This window comes from Carcharodon carcharias, chromosome 11 (assembly GCF_017639515.1).
Source record: "Carcharodon carcharias isolate sCarCar2 chromosome 11, sCarCar2.pri, whole genome shotgun sequence".
In the NCBI taxonomy this organism is placed as follows: Eukaryota; Metazoa; Chordata; class Chondrichthyes; order Lamniformes; family Lamnidae; genus Carcharodon; species Carcharodon carcharias.
Window position 1 is genome coordinate 93,678,665 of NC_054477.1, and position 19,753 is coordinate 93,698,417.

Sequence of the window (19,753 nt, forward strand, 5' to 3'; positions counted from 1 at the left end):
GAGGAGGATGGAGGTTGAGGCAGCAACTGGGAAGAGAGAGTGAGGGTGAGCTATAACAATATGGTAGGTGGCATTCTTCCAGCTCAAAATATGTGCTTGAATTCCACCTGCCAGATATGCATTGATGCCTGTTTATGCCTGCGAAATTGCTCAAGTGTCAAAGAATTTCTAGCCATTCTTCCTTATCCCAAAAAAATGAAGTTTGCATTTTTGAATTCTGATCATAGTACTGTTTTTCTTCCTCCCATGCACATATCCATCTGCCTTTCTATATCTTAGGATCACATGTCCATTACAACCACCTGTTCACCTATCCAATCTGCTTCCTAAATGTTAATGCTAGCTGCATTTTGATCTTTTTTATTTCTTGAAAGAAGTTGACAAGCACAGTATGTGTTGTTATTATTTTATTGTTAAATAGGTGTGGGTTGAATTGCTAAGCTACATGTGAATACTTCAATAATTATGCAGTTGCAAGCACTTGAATGCAACTAAATTACATCTTCCAAACAGCCATCCATTATTCTATGTGCAATGTATCAATTATTCCAGCAGAATTTCTGGTGATGGCTAGTGCTTATTGCATGTTACATCTTGGGCAATGATTCCCTGATATAGCAGCTACATTATAAATACAGACAAAGCAACCTACAAAACTAGAGCTCGATTTTGCTGGAAAAATACTGGCACGTTAACAACTGCTATTAGTAATATGCAAATTAGCCAGCAATTTCAGGGAATTAGAAGATAGATACACCATTGGTTGCGAATATTTAGAACTTGCTGGTTGATCAGTGCCACTCCGCTGTTTTCTTCACACAAACAGCATCTCATCTTTAGTCGTACATCAATTGCTCATTAACTTCACCATGGAAAGGTAAGTCTGGTAATTAACAATGTATGTAGCTTTTTAATGATGTGATAATTGTTCATGCAGTGTCAAGCTATCTCTCCTGTCTAGAAATCAAACAATAAACTGTAAAGACTCATCCCTTTGGGTAGTAAATTGTTGTTAGAAATTTTAAAAAGGTCAAATTTTAAATGTTCACATTTCTTTCTTACATTTTTTCTGTTTCTTTTTTTTCTTACACTCAAACCAATCTTTTCTTCCCTCTCTTATTTCTCTTTCTGTAACTGATTTGTCTCTAATTCATCCTCCATCCCAGTCATTCCCCTGTTTCTTTCACAATCCTTAAATCTCATCGGTTAAGGAGATGCACTATTGGTACCACCATTCTCTGAGTTGAAGAGTTTAAAATAAAGTCTAATTGACAGGGCACACTGGGAGATACAACATCTATATGTTTCCTTAATTCAAAATTCTTTATTGGCAAACATGGATTTTTGAACTCGATTCTTTGTAATCATAGGGTCCAGTTACAAAGCTGAAATCACTTTATTTAAAAATATATTTAAAGGGAACTCTATTAGTATATTTTGCTTTTAAACCCCAAGTTAAGCTCCCAATTAAAAAGACTTCAAAGTTCAAAAATGTTAAATAATTGAACACTAAATTAATTCTGCATGTGTATGTTTTTATAAAATCCATTGTCATTCACTTGACAGAATATGACATGAGAATATTGGCCATAGTAAAGTGAGAAGAGAGATAAGAAGCCCCCCAAAAAGTAAGAAGAGCAACAACAGGAGAGTGAGAGAAGTGTTGAGTGCAGACACAGGATAATGAGAAAAGCAACTGCAGGAGAGCATGAAAAGCAGTGGCAGGAAATTGATATAAGCAGCAAATATGCATTGGAAAGCCTAGAAAGTGATGACAGGAACAGATGAGTGATGCAGTTACAGGTGAGTCAAAAGAAAATCCAACAGTGTGGGAAAGGTGGAGTGCCAACCCACTGTATTGCTGAGCTTGATGTAATAAAATCAAGTAATCAAGTCTTCTCTTTATCACTTTCCTGTTACTAAGGTTACTGGAACAAACAAATGTGTGTTTTCAGCATTATTTTCCACTCCAAGGGTAATACAATGTATGTAATCATTTACATAAGCACAAACAGTGCATTGATAGATTGGGCAGCTTGGCACTTATGATTTAATATGGAAAGCCAATGACCTGGATGTTGCAGTCCAAGCTGAATGGACAGCATTCACCATCCACTATGCTGACAGCTGCCCAGAGAGTTTTTGTGAGCTTTTGAGCAGAGGCTTGCTGTCAACAGGTGTCTGAAACATCGCACTGCCCTCTACAGGTGTTGTATGGAATTTGTGAGCAGAGCAAGCAACAGTGTGGCTCTTCAACCAATCAGACTGAAAAATCTTCATTGAGGCACACAGACTCTGAACCTGGAAGTACAGACTAGTAAGTGTAAATTAAATATAAATCGTGTACAGAAAGCAAACTAAAGATTGGGAAAGAAAGATAGGATTAAGAGACAGATACAAGAGACAGGGAAAAAAAATAAGAAAATATATCTTATAAATCGCCAACACTAATTAAATTCTGAAGGAATGAAGCTTCAAACTTCCAAAGTTAAATTTTCAGGACCAGGGAGGTTGTTTGGCAGTAATTATAACTTTATCTGGCATGTTTAATGTAAAATTAGTCGGTAAATACTACAACTTCACAACCTTACATTTGTTTCAATTGTGAGTCTATGGGTGAGTTTTCATAGTGCAGCTCTGGGAGGAGTTGGATTACACAAATCACAACTTCCAGATTTCCATGTTTAACTGAAAATTTCTATATGGTCTAAGTTTCTGCCAATTTACTCCATAATAATGATAAATACTATTAGGCTCATCGCAATTCTCAACATAAAATCCAGTCAAGCAGTTTATTTTTCACAACATCCTGTCTGGATGAGTGAAACAGGGAAATGGGACCAAGTGGATAACTTTTTCAGAGTCAGCACAATCATGATGGGCTTAGGGACCTCTTTCTATGTTGTAGAATTTGGAGATTTTATATAATTCACTATATTAATTAATCAAAATACCTGCATCATAAAGGTTTTTTTTCTGCTTTGTGAATGTTGAATATCTTCACTAGAGAAGGTACAAAAAGGTTTACAAGAATGTTAACTAGGAATGGAAAGTTTTAGCTTTGAGGTAAAATTGGGTAGCCGGAGGTTGTTTTCTTTCGAACACAGGGAGTGAGGGGAGATTTAATTGAGGTGTATAAAATTAAAAAGGGCCTAGATTGAGTGAATTTATTTCCCCTGACAAGGTCAATAATCAGGTGGCATAGATTTGAAGTAATTGTTAGAAGGATTAAAGATAAGTTGATTTTTTTTCACCCTTAGGAAAATGGGGGTCTGGAACTCACTACATGAAGGGCTTATCGCTTTTAAAAATTGCTTGGATATGTACATAAAGGAATATATGGATGAAGAACTGGAAAATGGTATTAGTACTTTTTTGGCTAGCCACAGACATGATGGGCAAATGTCTTCCTTTTGTGCTGTAAATTTTCTATGCTGTAAGCATACCTCATCTTCAAAAAAATCATGATTTCATATATACTAATTTTTACAGTGTAAATACAATTGAACTTTACAATTTGGGACATTCAGTGTTCCTGAATGGTGCTATATAAAGGCAGAGATAAAAACAAAAAACGAAAAAACTGCGGATGCTGGAAATCCAAAACAAAAACAGAATTACCTGGAAAAACTGCCAGACCTATATAAAGGCAAATCTTTAGTAAAACATAAGCTGTTTTTTTTAAACTGGCAGTCATATGCAGGAACCCTTGGTTTTTATTGCAGCTTTGTATTCTGTACATCATGGTTCAGCGTGGAGCATCTCTTCCATTGTGAATGACCCTCCTCTGTAATGTCACTGTGTAACACTGTACCATGTTGCTGTGTGTGACAGGCTGAGATCTCCGCCTTCTCCGAGCGGGGGAAGCTCATCCGGAAGCGCAGCCCATAGAAACAAACTCTAAGCCGGCACACGTGAAAGTGAAAGCCCGCCTGGGATAGCTGAGGGAAGGAATATCAGTTTGCGAGCAATTGTGAGGAGCAGCCGGGCTGAAGCTGCCTCTCTTGCCAAGCAGAGCCACACCCGTTTCATACCCTAGCCCAGCAAATCAAACACTGTGTCTGTGCCGATCTTTGGACACTGCCTTGCGGGCATGAGCTTCGTACTTTAGCTGGGAAAACTTGGCACTTCTTGATTTTAGTAGCGGCTGTGGGCGATGGCGATAACTCACGCTGCGGCCGAGTATGTGTTCTCGGATTTTCTGCTGAAGGAGCCGGGCGGCTGCAGACTCCGGGGAGTGAGACTGGAACTGGCCGTGGATAAGATGGTGACCCTGGTGTCGGCCGGCCTGCCTCTCCTCCTCATCTCTCTGGCCTTTGCTCAAGAAATCTCAGTGGGTAAGCGCGGGGTACTTACTCTTTTCGCCGTCACACCATCCCGCGTGTAATAAGCAACACGCCACCCGTCTGACCACACCGGCTGTCTACTTGTCCAGAGCATTAAAAAATATAATTCTTGTTGGATTTTCTACACCTTTAATCCTGCGGGGATGGTTTGTTTTGCTCTTCTGTGTAAAAGGTCGCTCAGTTTGTGCAGAAAGGCGGCAGACTGGACGTGTAGAAATTGGCAGCAAAATTAGGGCAAAGAGACTTCACCCAGGAGGTGACACCCTTTCAAATACAACCTACAACTATATAGCACCATTAACATAGCAAAACGCCCCAGGGACGTCGCAGGAGCATTAATCAAACAAAATTTGACATCTGGCCAATTTATTTTTTCATTCATTCATGGGATGTGGGCATCACTGGCTCGGCCAGTATTTATTGCCCATCCCTAATTGCCCTTGTCACATTTAAGAGTCAACCACATTGCTGTGGGTCTGAAGTCTCATGTAGGCCAGATCAGGTAAGGATGGCAGATTTCCTTCCCTAAGGGGCATTAGTGAACCAGATGGGTTTTTACAACAATCGACAATGATTTTGTGGACTTTTAATTCCAGATTTAAAATTATTGAATTGAAATTCCACCATCTACCATAGTGGGATTCAATCCCAGGTCCCCAGAGCATTACGCTGGGTCTCTGGATTACTAGTCTAGCAACAATACCACTACACCATTGCCTCCCACCCAAAGAGGTAGGTTTAGGAATATCTTAGATAGTTAGAGAGGTGGCGAAGTATGGGGAAGGAATTCCAAAGCTTAGGAAGCTGAAAATGGTGGAGTGATTAAAATCAGGGATCCTAAAAGGTCAGAATTAAAGGAATGCAGATACCTCTGAAGATTGTGGGGCTGGAGGAGATTTTAGAGATAGAGAGGGATTTGGAAACAGAGTTTTAAAATCAAGATGTTACTTAATTGAGAACTGATGTAGGCTAGCAAGCACAAGAGTGATGGATGAAGCACTTGGTGCAAGTTTGGACATGGACAGCAGAGGTTTGGTGACCTCAAATTTACAGAGGTTTGGGGGAGTTGATTATGGTAGGCCAGCTAGTAGGCATTGGAAATATCATGTCTGGAGGTAGCAGAGTTATGAGTGAGGGTTTCAGTAGCAGATGAGCTGAGTTAGTGGCAGATTTGGGAAATGATACAGAGTTTTGGGGGTTGGGGTGTGGGGGTAGTGTTGGGGATGAGGTCTGTAGTTGGAGCTGTGGGGCAATGAGGGCAGAAGTTGGGGGTGAGGGTGATAGTTGGAGTGGTGGGGGAGTGAGAAAGGGAGTTGGGGTGGTAGGGGAGAGGGCAAAGGCTGTGGGAGGTGTGTGCAGGGTTTGCAATGGTGGGATTTGAGGGCAGGGGTTCAGCTGGTGAGGATGGTTTGAGGGTGAGGTCAGCAGTTGGGCTAGTGTGGGAGGTGTTTGAGATGGTGGGGGTGTGAGGGTAGGGGTTGCGGTGATGAGGTGAGTACAGTGGTGTGAGATTGGTTGTGAAGTTATGGTGGGGTAGGTAAGGTCATGGGGATTGAGGGTGAGGCAGCAGGATGTGGGGGATGGGGTTGAGGGTGCGGTAGGGAGAAGCCCATCCCTTAAGTTTTTCAACATATGAGCAGTTTTGCCATAGGTTAGTTTTGATATATATATATTATTTTTTATTGTATTCATGTGGGCGCTGCTGGCAAGGCCAGCATTGTTGCCCATCCCTAGTTGCCCTTGGACTGAGTGGCTTGCTAGGCCATTTCAGGGTCAGCCGTATTGCTGTGGATCTGGAGTAACATGTAGGCCAGCCAAGATAAAGACAGCAGATTTCCATCCCCAAAGGCCTTAGTGAACCAGATTGTTTTTTATGACCATCAGTGATAGTTCCATGGTTACCATTACTGAGACTAGCTTTTACTGAATTAAGTTTAAATTGTACCAGCAGCAGTGGCAGTACTTGAACCTGTATCCCCAGAGCTGGGAACCCTAATTAGACTGGGTCTCTAACTTACCAGTCTGGTGACATTACAATTACTCTACTGTCTCTCCATATACTTATTGAAGTATATGCCAGTCATTTGTAGATTTTCTCTACTTCCCCTCCACAGTGGAAACCAGAAGCAAAGTGGCCATTGATTAAAAATTTGTCTGCTAGTGGTGTAAATAAACTTGTATAAAACACTGGTTTGGCTTCAACTGGAGTATTGCATTCAGTCTGGGCGCCACAATTTAGGAAGGATGTGAATGCACTGGAGAGAGCGCCGAGAAGATTCACGAGAATGGTTCCAGGAATGAGGAATTTTAATTACATAGGTAGATTGGAGAAGATGGGATTGTTTTCCTTGGAGAAGCAAAGGTTGAGAGGAGATTCGATAGAGGCATATAAAATAATGAGGGGTCTGGACAGGAAGAAACTGTTCCGGTTGGTGGAAGGAGTGAGAATGAGAGGCACAGATTTAAGGTAATTGGCAAAAGAAGCAATGGAAACATTAAAAGCTCTTTCATACAGTGAGTGATTAGTTTCTGGAATGCACTGCTTGAGTGTGTGGTGGAGGCAGGTTCAATTGAGACTTTCAAGACGGTATTAGTTTATTATCTGAAAAAGGAGAATGTGCACAGCTATGGGGAGAAGGCGAGGAGTGGCACCAGGTGCATTGTTCATTTGCAAAACTGGTGCAGACATGATGGGCTGAATGGCCTTCTGTGCTGTAACAATTCTGTGATTTCCATAATTAGTGACAGAAGAAAATGCTTGTTTTGTCCAATACTTGGTAGAAGTGCTTTCAGGTAAAACACCTAATCTCACTGGGGAATTAAATGTATGCTGGGAGAACATATAAAAATTCGGGCATGCGCCTCTACAATTTTAATGTGTTTTGAGAGCTGCTTGCCTACATTTCTGACTTGCACTCCCAGCAAATGAAACTCTGCACCCAGAGTACCTCGGATTAAAATTTATACCTAAAACTGAACTTGAAACATCAGAGGTTACACACACATTTATTTCTTAGCCATTCTCAACTAATGATTTTAAAATGTAAACAATAAGTTTGATTGGTGCTGGTCTCAGCACAACACTTGAAGTGCATTATAGAGCGTTCACCATGAAAATGTTGCCAGCACCTCGTGTGATTCCACACTGTCGGCTTAAAATAATTTTATACACGCCTTGATTAAATACTGAAAATTAACTTCATGTGTGGGAAGATTATCTGGTGAGCCAACAGCTCTTCAAGGGTTAAGTGTGATGATGCCCTACCAATGTTGTATGTTGATTGGAAGTCTTGAAAGTTAGCTGCAGTAAAAGCTTGACAATTGCCACAATGAATGGAAAATTTTATGGGCCCAGCTGAACTCTGCACACATTTTTAATGTGCTCCATGCTGGGTGCGCAAATTCATAATAGTCCTGAATATGCCCCTTTAGTGTTAATCTCCTAGCCTTCTTGCTGCATCTTGTTAACTTTTCTTCCATATTATGCAGAACTAACTGCTTTTGATTTTCCTGCAGCTTCTAGACAATTTGCATTTCAAAGGAATTTATTACATGAAATCAATTGTTTCAATTTGCCTATGACTGCTTCACAGTAGATAGCTTATATATGTCTTTTCAGCACAAACAATTTAATGTACATTTGCATTCCCACCTATCTCTGTATTCTATATTCCATTTAGATTGCAGAATTGTCACAAATTGAAATGGTTCTACAAAATGGCTGGATTAATTCACCCCATTTGCAGAGTGAGGCAGATTGAGCGCTAGCAGCAACCTTGTTTAAAAAATAAAATCTCCATTTGCGTAAGATTTTGCAAATATTGAATTGCAGCATTGCCTGCAAAACCAGGACTCTAATAATTGGACTGCTTCACTTTAAACTTCTTTGTGTGCACAGGTGATGGGTAAAACATATAAGAACTTTGAACATCAGTATATCAGAACTACTCCACTATTAGAACCGTGTTCTTGCCACTCTGGCACTGATTTGATTCCGTAGTATGTTTTTGTGATATGTCAAAGTTACAACCCAATGCAGTCTTAATACTTCAGAATAAATCAACTGGAAGAATATTTCTTGCTGAAGTGTGGTTTGCTTCTTATAATTTCTAAATAATAATGTCAGAAAGAGTGACAAGAACTATCTTAATGCATGCGAATGTGCTACTCCAGTATGATGTGAAGAGTACAAGTTGAATCTATAAACTAGCAGGACTAGTTGCATGTCAATTTTTACTTCAATTTGGCCTGTTACATAATGGCATGGAGGATAACCAGGGATAATCGTGTCCTTCCAGTTGAATGTGGAGCTGTGATCATAAAAGGTAGTGGAGTCTGAGCAAAATAAAAATGAAAATGTAATTTTGAGGGATAAGACTTTACAGATTTTTAAGTGACCCTCTCCAGAAAATGACATTTAGCTATTTTTGTAAATTGGCAGTTCAAAAATAATGTTCATTACAAATACTTTCTCCTTTCTCCTTCTGCAAATACCTTCTCTATCAAAACACTACATGGGCAAAAGTTTGCAGACCCTTACCTGTGGTTTTTCAGGCCCACTCCAGACCTGCTTGAAATTTTAAAGGGATGCAGGCCCAGTGTGACCTGCCCACCCTCGCCCCAATTGAGACCCTTCAGAGGTTGCAATTTGAGGTTGGCAGAAGGAGTTCAAGTAGGTTACCTGCTCAGGCCATGGGTGGGAAAGTGTGCATCTCCCTGACTGAGAGCCCTACTCCCACAGTCTGGTTGCCTCATGTGCTCCCTCACCCCTGGCCTTTCCAACCCTATCCCACTTGCCCCCACACCCCTCCCAGGGCCTCCCCTCTCTTGCCCACCGTGAGACTCCTGCAATCCCCTGCTCCTAGGGCTCCTGGCACTTCGAATCTGAGGTTAGCTGTAGTCCCAGCAGTGACCACCGCTCTGGTTGTGCTGCTGTCCAACTTAGACCTATAAAGCTGCAAAATGCCACATGCAAGAAGCCAGCCTTGCATGTACCTTCTGTGTTTACATCACCTCCAGCACTGCTTCTCTTATCTCTTTCTGTCCCGGTTCCCCATAGCTAGTTTCAAAACTCCTTTATGGCTTTTATGGACAGGGTTTGGAGGGAACTGAAACCTTTGTACCCTTTCCCTTACTCTCCGTAATCAGTGTGATTTTGGAAAGAAGGATGGATGTGTTTCTCAGTTCCTAGAGTATGTGATAAATTTAAATAATGGCAGCAAGCTTTTTGTGGCTTTAAATAAAGAGGATTATTTATTCAGGCATTCACCCTGAAAGTCTAAACACTATATTACTCATGCACACACAGACCCAAGAAAGATGCAGTTCAAGGAGATAGTGCATTTTTACAAGCTGTAGTTCACCAGTTTGGCTCATTGTAGGAAAAACAGTTGTTGTGGGCCCATTGAAGGCAGCGTTTTCACTCCACAAGGTACTTTAAGTGATTTCAATAGCTGGAGTCATATATCAGAATTACTGCGGTATTTCCTTGGAGAGATGGATGTTTGGCAGGTTATGAAGTGAGTCACTTGTTATTCTTTATCTTGCCAGAAATTCAAGTTGCTTTACAGGTGGCTTAGGAATAGGAATCAGGGTAGGAGACTTTTAAGATGTAGCAGTCTCTAGGTTTAAAAACTGCCTTGTTCTGTAGCTGTTATTCTGCAGTGAGTATTCTTTGCAGACTGAACAGTTTCTCTCTGGTTCCTGGGATAATAGACTTGTTGTCTGCAGCTGGTTTCAGTCACAGGGTGGCAAGTTTCAGTGCCTTCCACTGTACATTTAATGGGTTGGAGCCATGGGGGAACAATTGACAATCCATCAACATATCAGCTACTATTAGCTCACTGGAAGACCTTATTTGATATTCCATCCTCACAGCTCCGATAGTCTGACAATCATTGTTTGTTAGACCTCTTCCATTGAGTTGATAAGGATGGTCATTTTGCACCCGAGAAACCCATTGCATTTAAGAACTTTTCAGAGACATGTTCAGACATGAGTTAATGATTTATCTGTGCAGAAATTGCACAAATCGCCTAGCCCTTGGCAGCCATCTTAGCCACCTTATTTGTATCCATTTTTAAATAGAAGACAGTTCCAGAAAATTATACACTGAGTGCAGTCCACATCTAACGTTAACAATAGGACATGTCTTCTCTGGGCATGACAATAACACACCATCGTTTACATTCAAGCTTACTCTCAGGCAAGGCACTCTGTTCTGATTTGACTGTTAGAAGTTTTTTTATGCTTAGAGCTGTTCATAAACCCCGTTAATCAGCTGCTTATAATGGCTATCCATTTGAACCATTGTAATTTCTTATTGGACTGTTGAACAGTGTGGGATGATTCATTAAGGTAACTCCTATTTCCAAACACTAGTTCACTTTCATAGTCCAGCAAGAAATGAATTAAACAAGGTTAACTGAAAATCCTATTGCAGCTTTGAAGTTTAGTTATTTATTTTAAGTATCTTTCCAGTTGCTCTCTGAATATTGCAGAGGCCTCATCTGACTCGGTTAGATAGCATGACCTAAGAGTAATTATTCCTAGAGTAATTGTTTCTAGAGAGATGAAGCATACAACACCAACCTAACCTGCCACCCTTTCCATAAATTTATTCTAAGTCAATTTCTAATTTCTAACAATTGCTCATGGTTTAATCATTTTCTGCATCAAACCTCTACTTTTAGTTTTTTATAATTTTCACTGTGCTGAAATCGTCTTTTCTGTTCTTCCGTAACAGGCACCCAAATTAGTTGCTTTTCCCCGAGTTCTTTTTCTTGGCGACAGGCAGCTTATGTTGATGCCTACTGCTGGGCTTCGCTACATCGGCCTTTACCGAAACATGACGCTGAAAGAATACCATTGTGGCTTCATAAGGTAAAATCAGTTTCACAAAGCTTTCCCCTTTATTTTATTTCTATTTTTCTATTATTTCATTATAGCTGTTGCAAACAAACTACATACCATAAGAGTCTTGACGAGAAACCCTAATAAAATGGGGAAGATTTTCCCCTTGTTGGGCAGGCCTGGGAGCGGCTGCACAATGGACTGTGATTTCACACTGGCTGGCCAATTAACTCAGCGCTGCCTGGGTTGGCGGGGGGGAGAAGGGCGAGCGCGGAAGTCAGTGCATGCACGCGGGTGCGCTCGCTGAAATCTCCCTGAAGGCACAGAGCTGCCTCAGGGAGCAGAAGATTTTCCACATTAAAAATAAAGTTTAAAAAAAAAGGAAAACCTGTCCTCTCATGTGAGTCTGCCACATGAGCAGGGACATATTGAAAATGAGTTCTGCAAACTTTTATTTTATTTTTAATTAACATCGGAAACCTCATCCCACCCATGGATGATGTTTTCTCAAAAATCCAAAGGCCACTTGGCCTATTCACCCACCTGCCAACCCGTAATGTTGGGCGGGGAGGGAAAAATTCAATTTAATTAATTTATTAATGGGCTTAATGGCCCTCTTAATTGTTGGTGGGCGCGCTGCTGACTCCCGCACGCGCCCACTGATTAAAATATCGCATGATGATGCCGGGACACTCGCCCGACTTCATCGCGCACTATTTCATGCTCATGCGTGTCAGGAATGTGCCCACATGCCGAGGTGAAAATTCAGCCCTATTAGCCTTTTGAAAAGGCGCTTTCATTTAGTGAGTGAAATGTGCACTCCAAGTATTTGCAAGAAGTGCAGTAGGATATCAAACTAGCAGTTTATATTGGATTGCCATATTTTATTTTCAAAGGGGTTTCTGACTTAATGTTAATTCAAGAGTTAAATTTCACAATCTCTAGTGTGGACTGGGGACATAAAAGTCGAGCGTGTGAAAGGCCAGTCAGCCCATCAAAGCTTATCCATCTATTACTTGGCAAGTCATAATTCAAGGCTATGGGCCAAGTGCTGGTAAATGGGATTATGTAGGTACTTCAGGTGTTTCTCACGTGTCGGTGCAGACTCAATGGGCCGAAGGGACTCTTCTGCACTGTGATTCTGTGATTACTTGGCACTTCAATCCCGGCCCTTTCTCTCAGCACAAGGCCATGCTCGGGAGAACAAGGGTGGTCTAGCTCCTGACAATGGCCCAGGACAGGAAACCTGGGCACTCCTTGACCTGGCTAAACGCAGCATGCTTTGAGGAGGATTTTTCCCTTGTCGGGCAGGCGCGGCAGGTGGGCCCGGGAGTGGCTGCACAGCGGTCTGCCATCCGCGATCAGGCCCTGGCCGTGAATCACACGCTGAAACACTCAGCATTGCCTGGGTGGGATGGGGAGGCAGGCGAGTGCAGAAGTCAGCACATGCGTGCGGGTGCGCCCAGTGAAAGCCCCCTGAAAGCACAGAGCTGCCTCAGGGAGCTGAAGATTTTTAACATGAAAAATAAAGAATGGAAAAATAAGGAAAACATGTCCCCTCATGTGAGCAGGGACATGTTAAAAATGAGTTTTAAAAGTTGTTTTTTTGATCACTGGCCGAAACCTCATCCCTCCCGTGGATGAATCTTCGCAAAAAATATAAAGGCCACTCGGCCTATTCACCCACCCGCCAACCAAACAGTTGGATGGGCAGCAAAAATTTCGACTTAATTAATTGATTAAGGGCATTAATAGGCCACTTAATTGTCGGAGGGCGCGCTGCCACCTGTCGTGTGCGCCCGCCGAGCGAAATATCGCGAGAGTGCACAATGCCATCAGGACATTCGCCCAGCGTCATCATGCACTACTTTACTCCCGTTCAGATCTGGCACACGCCTGCCCGAAGACAGAAATATTCTGCCCTTTGGGTGTGTTGCTCCTGTCCCATATCAGGGCAGAGTGGAGCAGGAAAATCTTCCCTTTTTTCTTTCTATAATTTTGCATGGAAGATTATTCCACATATTTATCATTCTTTGAATAAAGAATACCTTACATTTTACCAGTTTAAAAAAAATGTATTTTAGATCTTCCCTTGCCTAACTTGAATTGACATTATGTAATTACCTTGTGCATACCATTTATTATTTTATACACTTTGACAAAATTCTGCTTTAATCTTCATTCTCAAGTGAGATTTCTCAGTTGGGCCACAATCTCACCGTCAGCCCCAGTTCCAGGTTGGGAACCCAGAAGTCGCTGTGGCAAGATGTTGATCACGATCTTCCCAGAGGAATTAAGAAGCTGTCTCAGAAGGTCCATCCAAATCAATGGGTAGACCTTGGAAGTGGGAAGCCCGAAGGAAGGCCTACGGTGATGCCTGGTCAACAGCCCCACGAGGAGAGGGGGGCACTGCTGAGGCAGGCAGAATACCGTGAGGGGGCTTGAAAATGGAGGCGCTCTCTTCAGTGTTAGGAAAAATTAAAAATCACACATGGCCACAGCTGTCGTCCATTGGTGTGGACGTGGATGCACAGGATGGCTTGCAGCAGCAGCTGTGGCCGTCATATCCCAATGCTGGGGTGATAGATTTGTCTGCCACCGGACGGCTGTTTCTAGTTACCAGTTGGGTTCCGGCCTCAGACCCTGACAGCACCATCAACTTTCTCCTAATTAGCCCTTCAGTAGGCCTAACTGGCTACTTATCACTGCAGGGTGGGTAGCCTCTGCCGCTTTGACCCCACTTCCAGCAGGAACACTTGGAGGCAGGAGGATACACTGTTTCGTAACTTTGCCTGTTGGGACTGGAAAAATTCAGCCCCTAAACTCTGATTTTCTCATGGTTTTTTCATTTAAATTTGGGATGATTCTTCCTTTTCTCTACACCATCTCCAATGTCCGTATGGTTTTTTTCTGGTTTGGTGACCAGAATTGAATGCAATACGATCGGTGCTTTGTAAAGCCTCAACATAATGGCTGGAGACTTGGCCACTTGAATTTCTCGAGAAGGTTTTTACGAGTGGCTTTGGAGTAGAGTAGAATCTCTCCCTGTCTCAAATTCTTACGTTAGGATCATTGTGTACATTGGAAGATGCCCTGACCATCAAGTGGATGGAGGTAACCGGCATTGGTGCCCATCTTCACTAGAAGTGGGCTGATCCAAATATATAATCAAAATACAGCCCCTGCACCTTGTGCCTTCATCTCTCCCCTCCGCTTCCCTTTGAGAAAAGAGCTCATCGAGCTCCCAAAATGTTTATTTGAATCTGGCAGTCCTCCTGTACCTATCTGCTTTAAGTTTAGCATTAAATTGGCATTTTATGAAGACTAAATGATAAGTAAGGGAATTAATTAGATAGTTTTAAAATGACACCAACACTTCAACACTATCTGGTTTATTGGCAGAGCCATTACAGGTGCCAACTGACATTTTGAAATATTTCATTTTCATTCCACTCGGAAATATTTTTTTTTAAAATCGCCCCTCAGTCAGTTTCACTGGTTGAAATTGATGGTGCTCACTAAAATAAGTAACACAACTATCTGTGAATGAACAAGATTTAAACATCTCAAAATAGTTACTTTATTTATGTTGTAACCAGAATGCTCATCTGCAGCTGACATGACGGACTTACAATAGAGTTCTCAAACAAAATGTCCCAGAAACTGACCCCCTCCTTGATACCAACCCTTGGAATAACTCTTGCTGACAAATGTGGACCCTCATCTGAGTCAATTTAACAATATGTTAGTAATACTTAGTTCCGAGGGTCACAGTATGTGGTTGGCAAAATGGTTCCTTTGGAGTGTATATTGCAAAATAACAGGTAGCAATTATACATTTCCTGTTTCAGTCTGTATTGTGAAGACATTAGTGTAAAAACATACAGAATTCTTTGATCATGTAGCCATTTAACTGCTGCATATAAATTATTCCATGTTGATTCTGTCCGGAGTTCAGTTTCAGTGAGTTGGCTGGAGTCTTTCCTGCTTCATCAGTTTTTTTCTCATTGTGCTTCAAGCTAACCTCCTGCATACATGTAAATGGTCATATTACAGTTCTTAAATATTTAACTTGTATTACTGAGCTAACACTGTGTAACACTATTGCTCTCTGTTAACTGTCACAACAACCATTATACTAACTGCCCACTAGGATACTAGTGTATGAACACTTCGTGCATTTGTCTGAAATTTCTCTTATCTATTTTAATGGTTCCAGGGATGAGAAACTTGAGTTGTAAAGATAGATTAGAGAAGTTGGGACCGTTCTCCTTGGAGTGGAGAAAGCTAAGAGGAGATTTGATAGAAGTGTGCACAATCATGAGGGGGCTGGACAAAGTAGAAAGGGAGAAACTGTTCCCACTCGTAAAATGATCGAGAACGAGAGGAAATAGATTTAAAGTGATTTTCAAAAGAGGCAAATGTGATGTGAGAAAAACCCTTTTTACACAGTGAGTAGTTCAGGTCTGGAATGCACTACCTGGAAGTGCGGTGGAGGCAGGTTCAATGGAGGCATTCAAGAGGGCATTAGGTGATTATTTAAACAGAAACAATATGCAAGGTTATGGGGAAAAGGCAGGAAATTGGCACTGAGTCATAATGCTCATTCAGAAAGCTGGTGCAGACATGATGGGCCAAATGGCCTCATTCTGCACTATAACAATTCTGTAATTGAGACATTTACCTGTTTAAAATCAATGGGTTTGTACCTCCCCTAATGGAGTTGTAAGAGTGCATTGTGTTCACACACCACAGCTTAATTTCAGTTTAAGGCCACATCTGCTGTTTTCACTGGGACTCTGGCGGCCAACAGACTAGTGAATTTTATCCCATTAAGTTTGATTGCATTCAAACTTGGGTTCCAGAGATTGAAAGACTGTGTTCTAGCCGTTGTTTCTTCCAGGCTGCAGCACTGCAGGAACCTGAATGTTCCCATGCAGACCATGTACAAGTTCGTCCTTTAAGTTACTGTGCATGGTACATGACAAAAAAAATTAGAGGGTGCCTTGATTCTGTCGCAGACATCCTAGTGTAATATCGCTAATCTTATATTTGCCTTTAATTATTTTAGAGCTTGTTTCATAATGTAGAGTGAACTCATGGGCATTTTCAATTTTAAAGGTGAATTTGATGCTCTGCAATTTTTTTTCCTAATTAGATTCAATTGTAAATGTATGTACAGCCTGGACTAATGTTCCGGACTTGCGAATTTAAATCTCACCACAGCATCTGGGAATTTAAATTCTATTCTAAAATCTAGAATAAAAAGCTGGTATCAATAATGGTGCCCAGAATTGCTGTTTAAAAACCCCCATCAGGTTTGCTAGTATCCTTGAGGGAGGATAATCTGCTGTCAATACCTAGTCTGGCCTATATTTGACTTTAGACCCACAGCACCATGATTGACTCTTAGGCCCTCTAAAATGGCCTAGCAAGCCACTCACCCGTATCAAAAACATTCAGCGGAATTGTCCCAGATTTGCACCAAGTGTGGTAGTGGATGGGAAAATGGACATTTTACCCACCAGCTGCAATGGCAGCTTTTCACACTGTATCATCTCAAACCTGCTGCATTAATTATGCATTCCCAGGATAGTAGCCGTGTTGATCATGGGAGGGCTCTGATTCACCTGACATGCCGTCACCTCACCACTTCATCACACCAGGCACCACGTTTAAAGTACAGCTGCGTTCAGTGCTTCCAGCCCTGGACTGCAGCAAAGAAGAATGGCCCCTAAAGGCAAGATGACTTTAGCCCTCGAGCACCTTTTGGACGCCATAGAGGCCCACTGTGATGTCCTCTGTCCCTCTCTGGCTGCAGGAGGGGCAGCTACATTACCACTCTGGCTTGGTAGGCAGTGGCAGTGGTGATCAGTGCCAATGTTGCACAGAGGAGGTTGGCCATCCAATGCAGATAGAGCTTGAATGATCTCATCCATGCAGCCTGGGTATGGCAACCATCTCATCACTCTAAACTCACACACTCAAGCCCATCACACATTCAATGGCATCTCTTTCACTGCCAGCTCAAGGGACATCACCACCCATTCTCACACACATACCCTCACATGTCCATCTGGCCTCATCTCCTCTGGAGACTGCCTCCTCAGCACTCACCATCTTGAGGCCACTTGCACTGATCAACATGTGCCCCCACACAGCCACACACACACACACACACTGGGATACCCTCTTTCCCCAGTACAGCTCTTTCCCTGCAGCCTCTTTCCTTGCCTGAGGCCACTTCTCCCCCTTCCCCAAGCAAGCCCTAGCCCTGCAGCCATTGTAAAACCACCCACATATGGCTGGTCTGGTAGGTAGAGACCTCTGCATGAGTCCCCCTAAAAGTGATGTGCTGACTGTGAGCAAGGTAGGCAAATAAACCTTAAAGTGTTGACCAAAGTGCAGTCCGCCAAGTGCATACCTTATTTCTGCTGTTGTGAAACACGTCAATGTGTTTTCCCACTGACGTGGACAGATGATCCAGTGGGTTTCGGGGTTGGTGGGGGGGCAGATGATGCCAGCCGGCTGGCCTTATAATGATATGCAGATGTATTACAATGAGGTTCCCGACGTCTGATGGTGGGAAATGTGGCCCACCATCGATGGGCTGAGCGGACGATCGCAAAGTGGTTCACAACATCGTGAAACCGATTTTTGGCCTTCTCGCTGCATTGTCTGTTCATGCCACTGAACACGCCCGATGCCAGTGGGCATGGAAAATCCCAGCCACTATGAAAATGCCTATAAGAAAACTGAAAGGATCACCTGGCAGTGATTTAAATATCAGACATGATGAAGGTGAATGCAGGCCCAGTTGACCATGCAAAGTATTCCTCATTAACATCTGGAGACTTGTGCCAAAGTTAGGACAGCTGTCCCACAGACTAGTCAAACTGCATCCTGACAGTCATACTCACAGAATCATACCTTACAGCCATTGTCCCAGACTCCTCCATCACTATCCCTGGGATGCCCTGTCACATTGACAGGGCAAATGCACAAAGGTCGTGCCAGTACAGTGATATACAGTTGGAAGGGAGTGGCACTGGGACTCCTCAAAATTGACTCTGGATCCCATCAAGTCTCTCACATCAAGTTAAACATGGGCATGGAAATCACCTGATGATTACCATTCAACGCCTCTTCAACTAAAGAGCTGGTACTCTTACACATTGAACACCACTTGAAAGAAACACTGAGGGTAGGAAGGTGTACTTTGGGTGGGGGCCTTCAATGTCTATCAAAGGATGACTTTGTGGCACTACTACTGACTGAGCTAACCAAGTCCTGGAGGATATAGCTGCTGGATTCGGCCTGCTGGAAGTAGCGCGAGAACCAACAGGAGGGAAAAATCTACTTGACCTCATCCTCACCAAGCCCCCCCTGTCGCAGATCATCTACCATGTGTGAGTATTGGTAGGAAGGAGTCCCACACAATCCTGGAGACAAAGTTCTATCTTTACACTGAGGGCGTCCTCCATGGTATCCTGTGGCAGTATCACCATACTAAATGGGATAGACTTAGAACAGATCTAACAGCTCAAAACTGGGCATCCATGAGGGGTTCTAGGTGATCAGTAGAATTATATTCCAACACAATTTGTCATCTCATGGCCTGCCATATCTCTCACTCTACCATCACTGTCAAGACATGTGACTAACCCTGGTTCAATGACTAGTTTAGGATAGTCTAGCAGAAGCAGCACCAGGTGTATCTAAAAATGAGGTGCAAACATAGTGAAGCTACAATGCATGACTGCAAGCATGCTAGACAGCAGAATGGTAATTAGTTGTAGGCCACCAAGGATAATGAGCATCTTTCTCCATTACAGAGAGACTATTGAATATATAGAATGAGGGGCACCACTCCACATCAAGCATGTGGCAAGGCAAGAAGGCAGGCCTCCATGAACCTGTGTTGCTGGCATCATATTCGAGCCAACTAAGCTAACCAAAGCAGCATGTTATAGACAGAGCTTAGTGATCTCACAGCCAGCAGATCAGATCAAAGCTCTGCAGTCCTGCCACACTGAGTCCTGAATGGTGGTGGACAAGTAAACTAACAGAAGGAGGAACATCCCATCCTCAATAATGGCTATCCACGCTGTTCCAGTACATCTACCTGACAAAGTGGAAAATTGCCCAGTTATGTCCTGCCAACAAAAGCAGGGCAAATTCAATTGGGCCAATTAGCACCCATTAGCAAAGTGATAGACTGTTTCAGCGACAGTGCTATTAAATAGCACTCACACAGGAATAACCTGATAGAATAGGAGGAGGCGGTGTTGCAGTATTGATCAAGCAATCGATTGTAACAGTGAGGAGAGATGATACCTTGGAAGGATCATCAAATGAGGCTGTTGGGTAGAAGTAAAAAACACAAAAGGGGCAAACACGCTGTTGGGTGTTTACTACAGACTCCCAAAACACTCAGGGAGAGATAGAGGGCAGAATTTTCTGCCTGTTGGGTGTGAACTACAGACCCCCAAACACTCAGGGAGAGACAGAGGATCAAATATCTAATCAAATTTTTTAAGAAGTGTAAGAATAAT

General features: G+C 42.5%; 1 protein-coding gene across 4 annotated transcripts in view; it reads left to right on the forward strand.

Annotated features, from left to right (window-relative positions):
- Positions 1–627: 627 nt before the first annotated feature.
- panx1a (pannexin 1a) overlaps positions 628–19,753 on the forward strand; it is a 55,690-nt gene continuing 36,564 nt past the window's right edge. For 3 of the 4 annotated variants that reach the window (XR_005944428.1, XM_041199160.1, XM_041199161.1), the window contains exons 1-3: positions 628–877; positions 3,835–4,337; positions 11,092–11,228. Coding sequence is in view for 3 of the 4 variants with exons in the window: in XM_041199160.1 (XP_041055094.1) it covers positions 4,157–4,337; positions 11,092–11,228 (318 nt within the window). In the remaining variant the exon portion in view is untranslated. Of the gene's footprint in view, positions 878–3,265; positions 3,362–3,834; positions 4,338–11,091; positions 11,229–19,753 lie in introns of those variants that run through there. The other variant, XM_041199162.1, reaches the window with a different exon arrangement.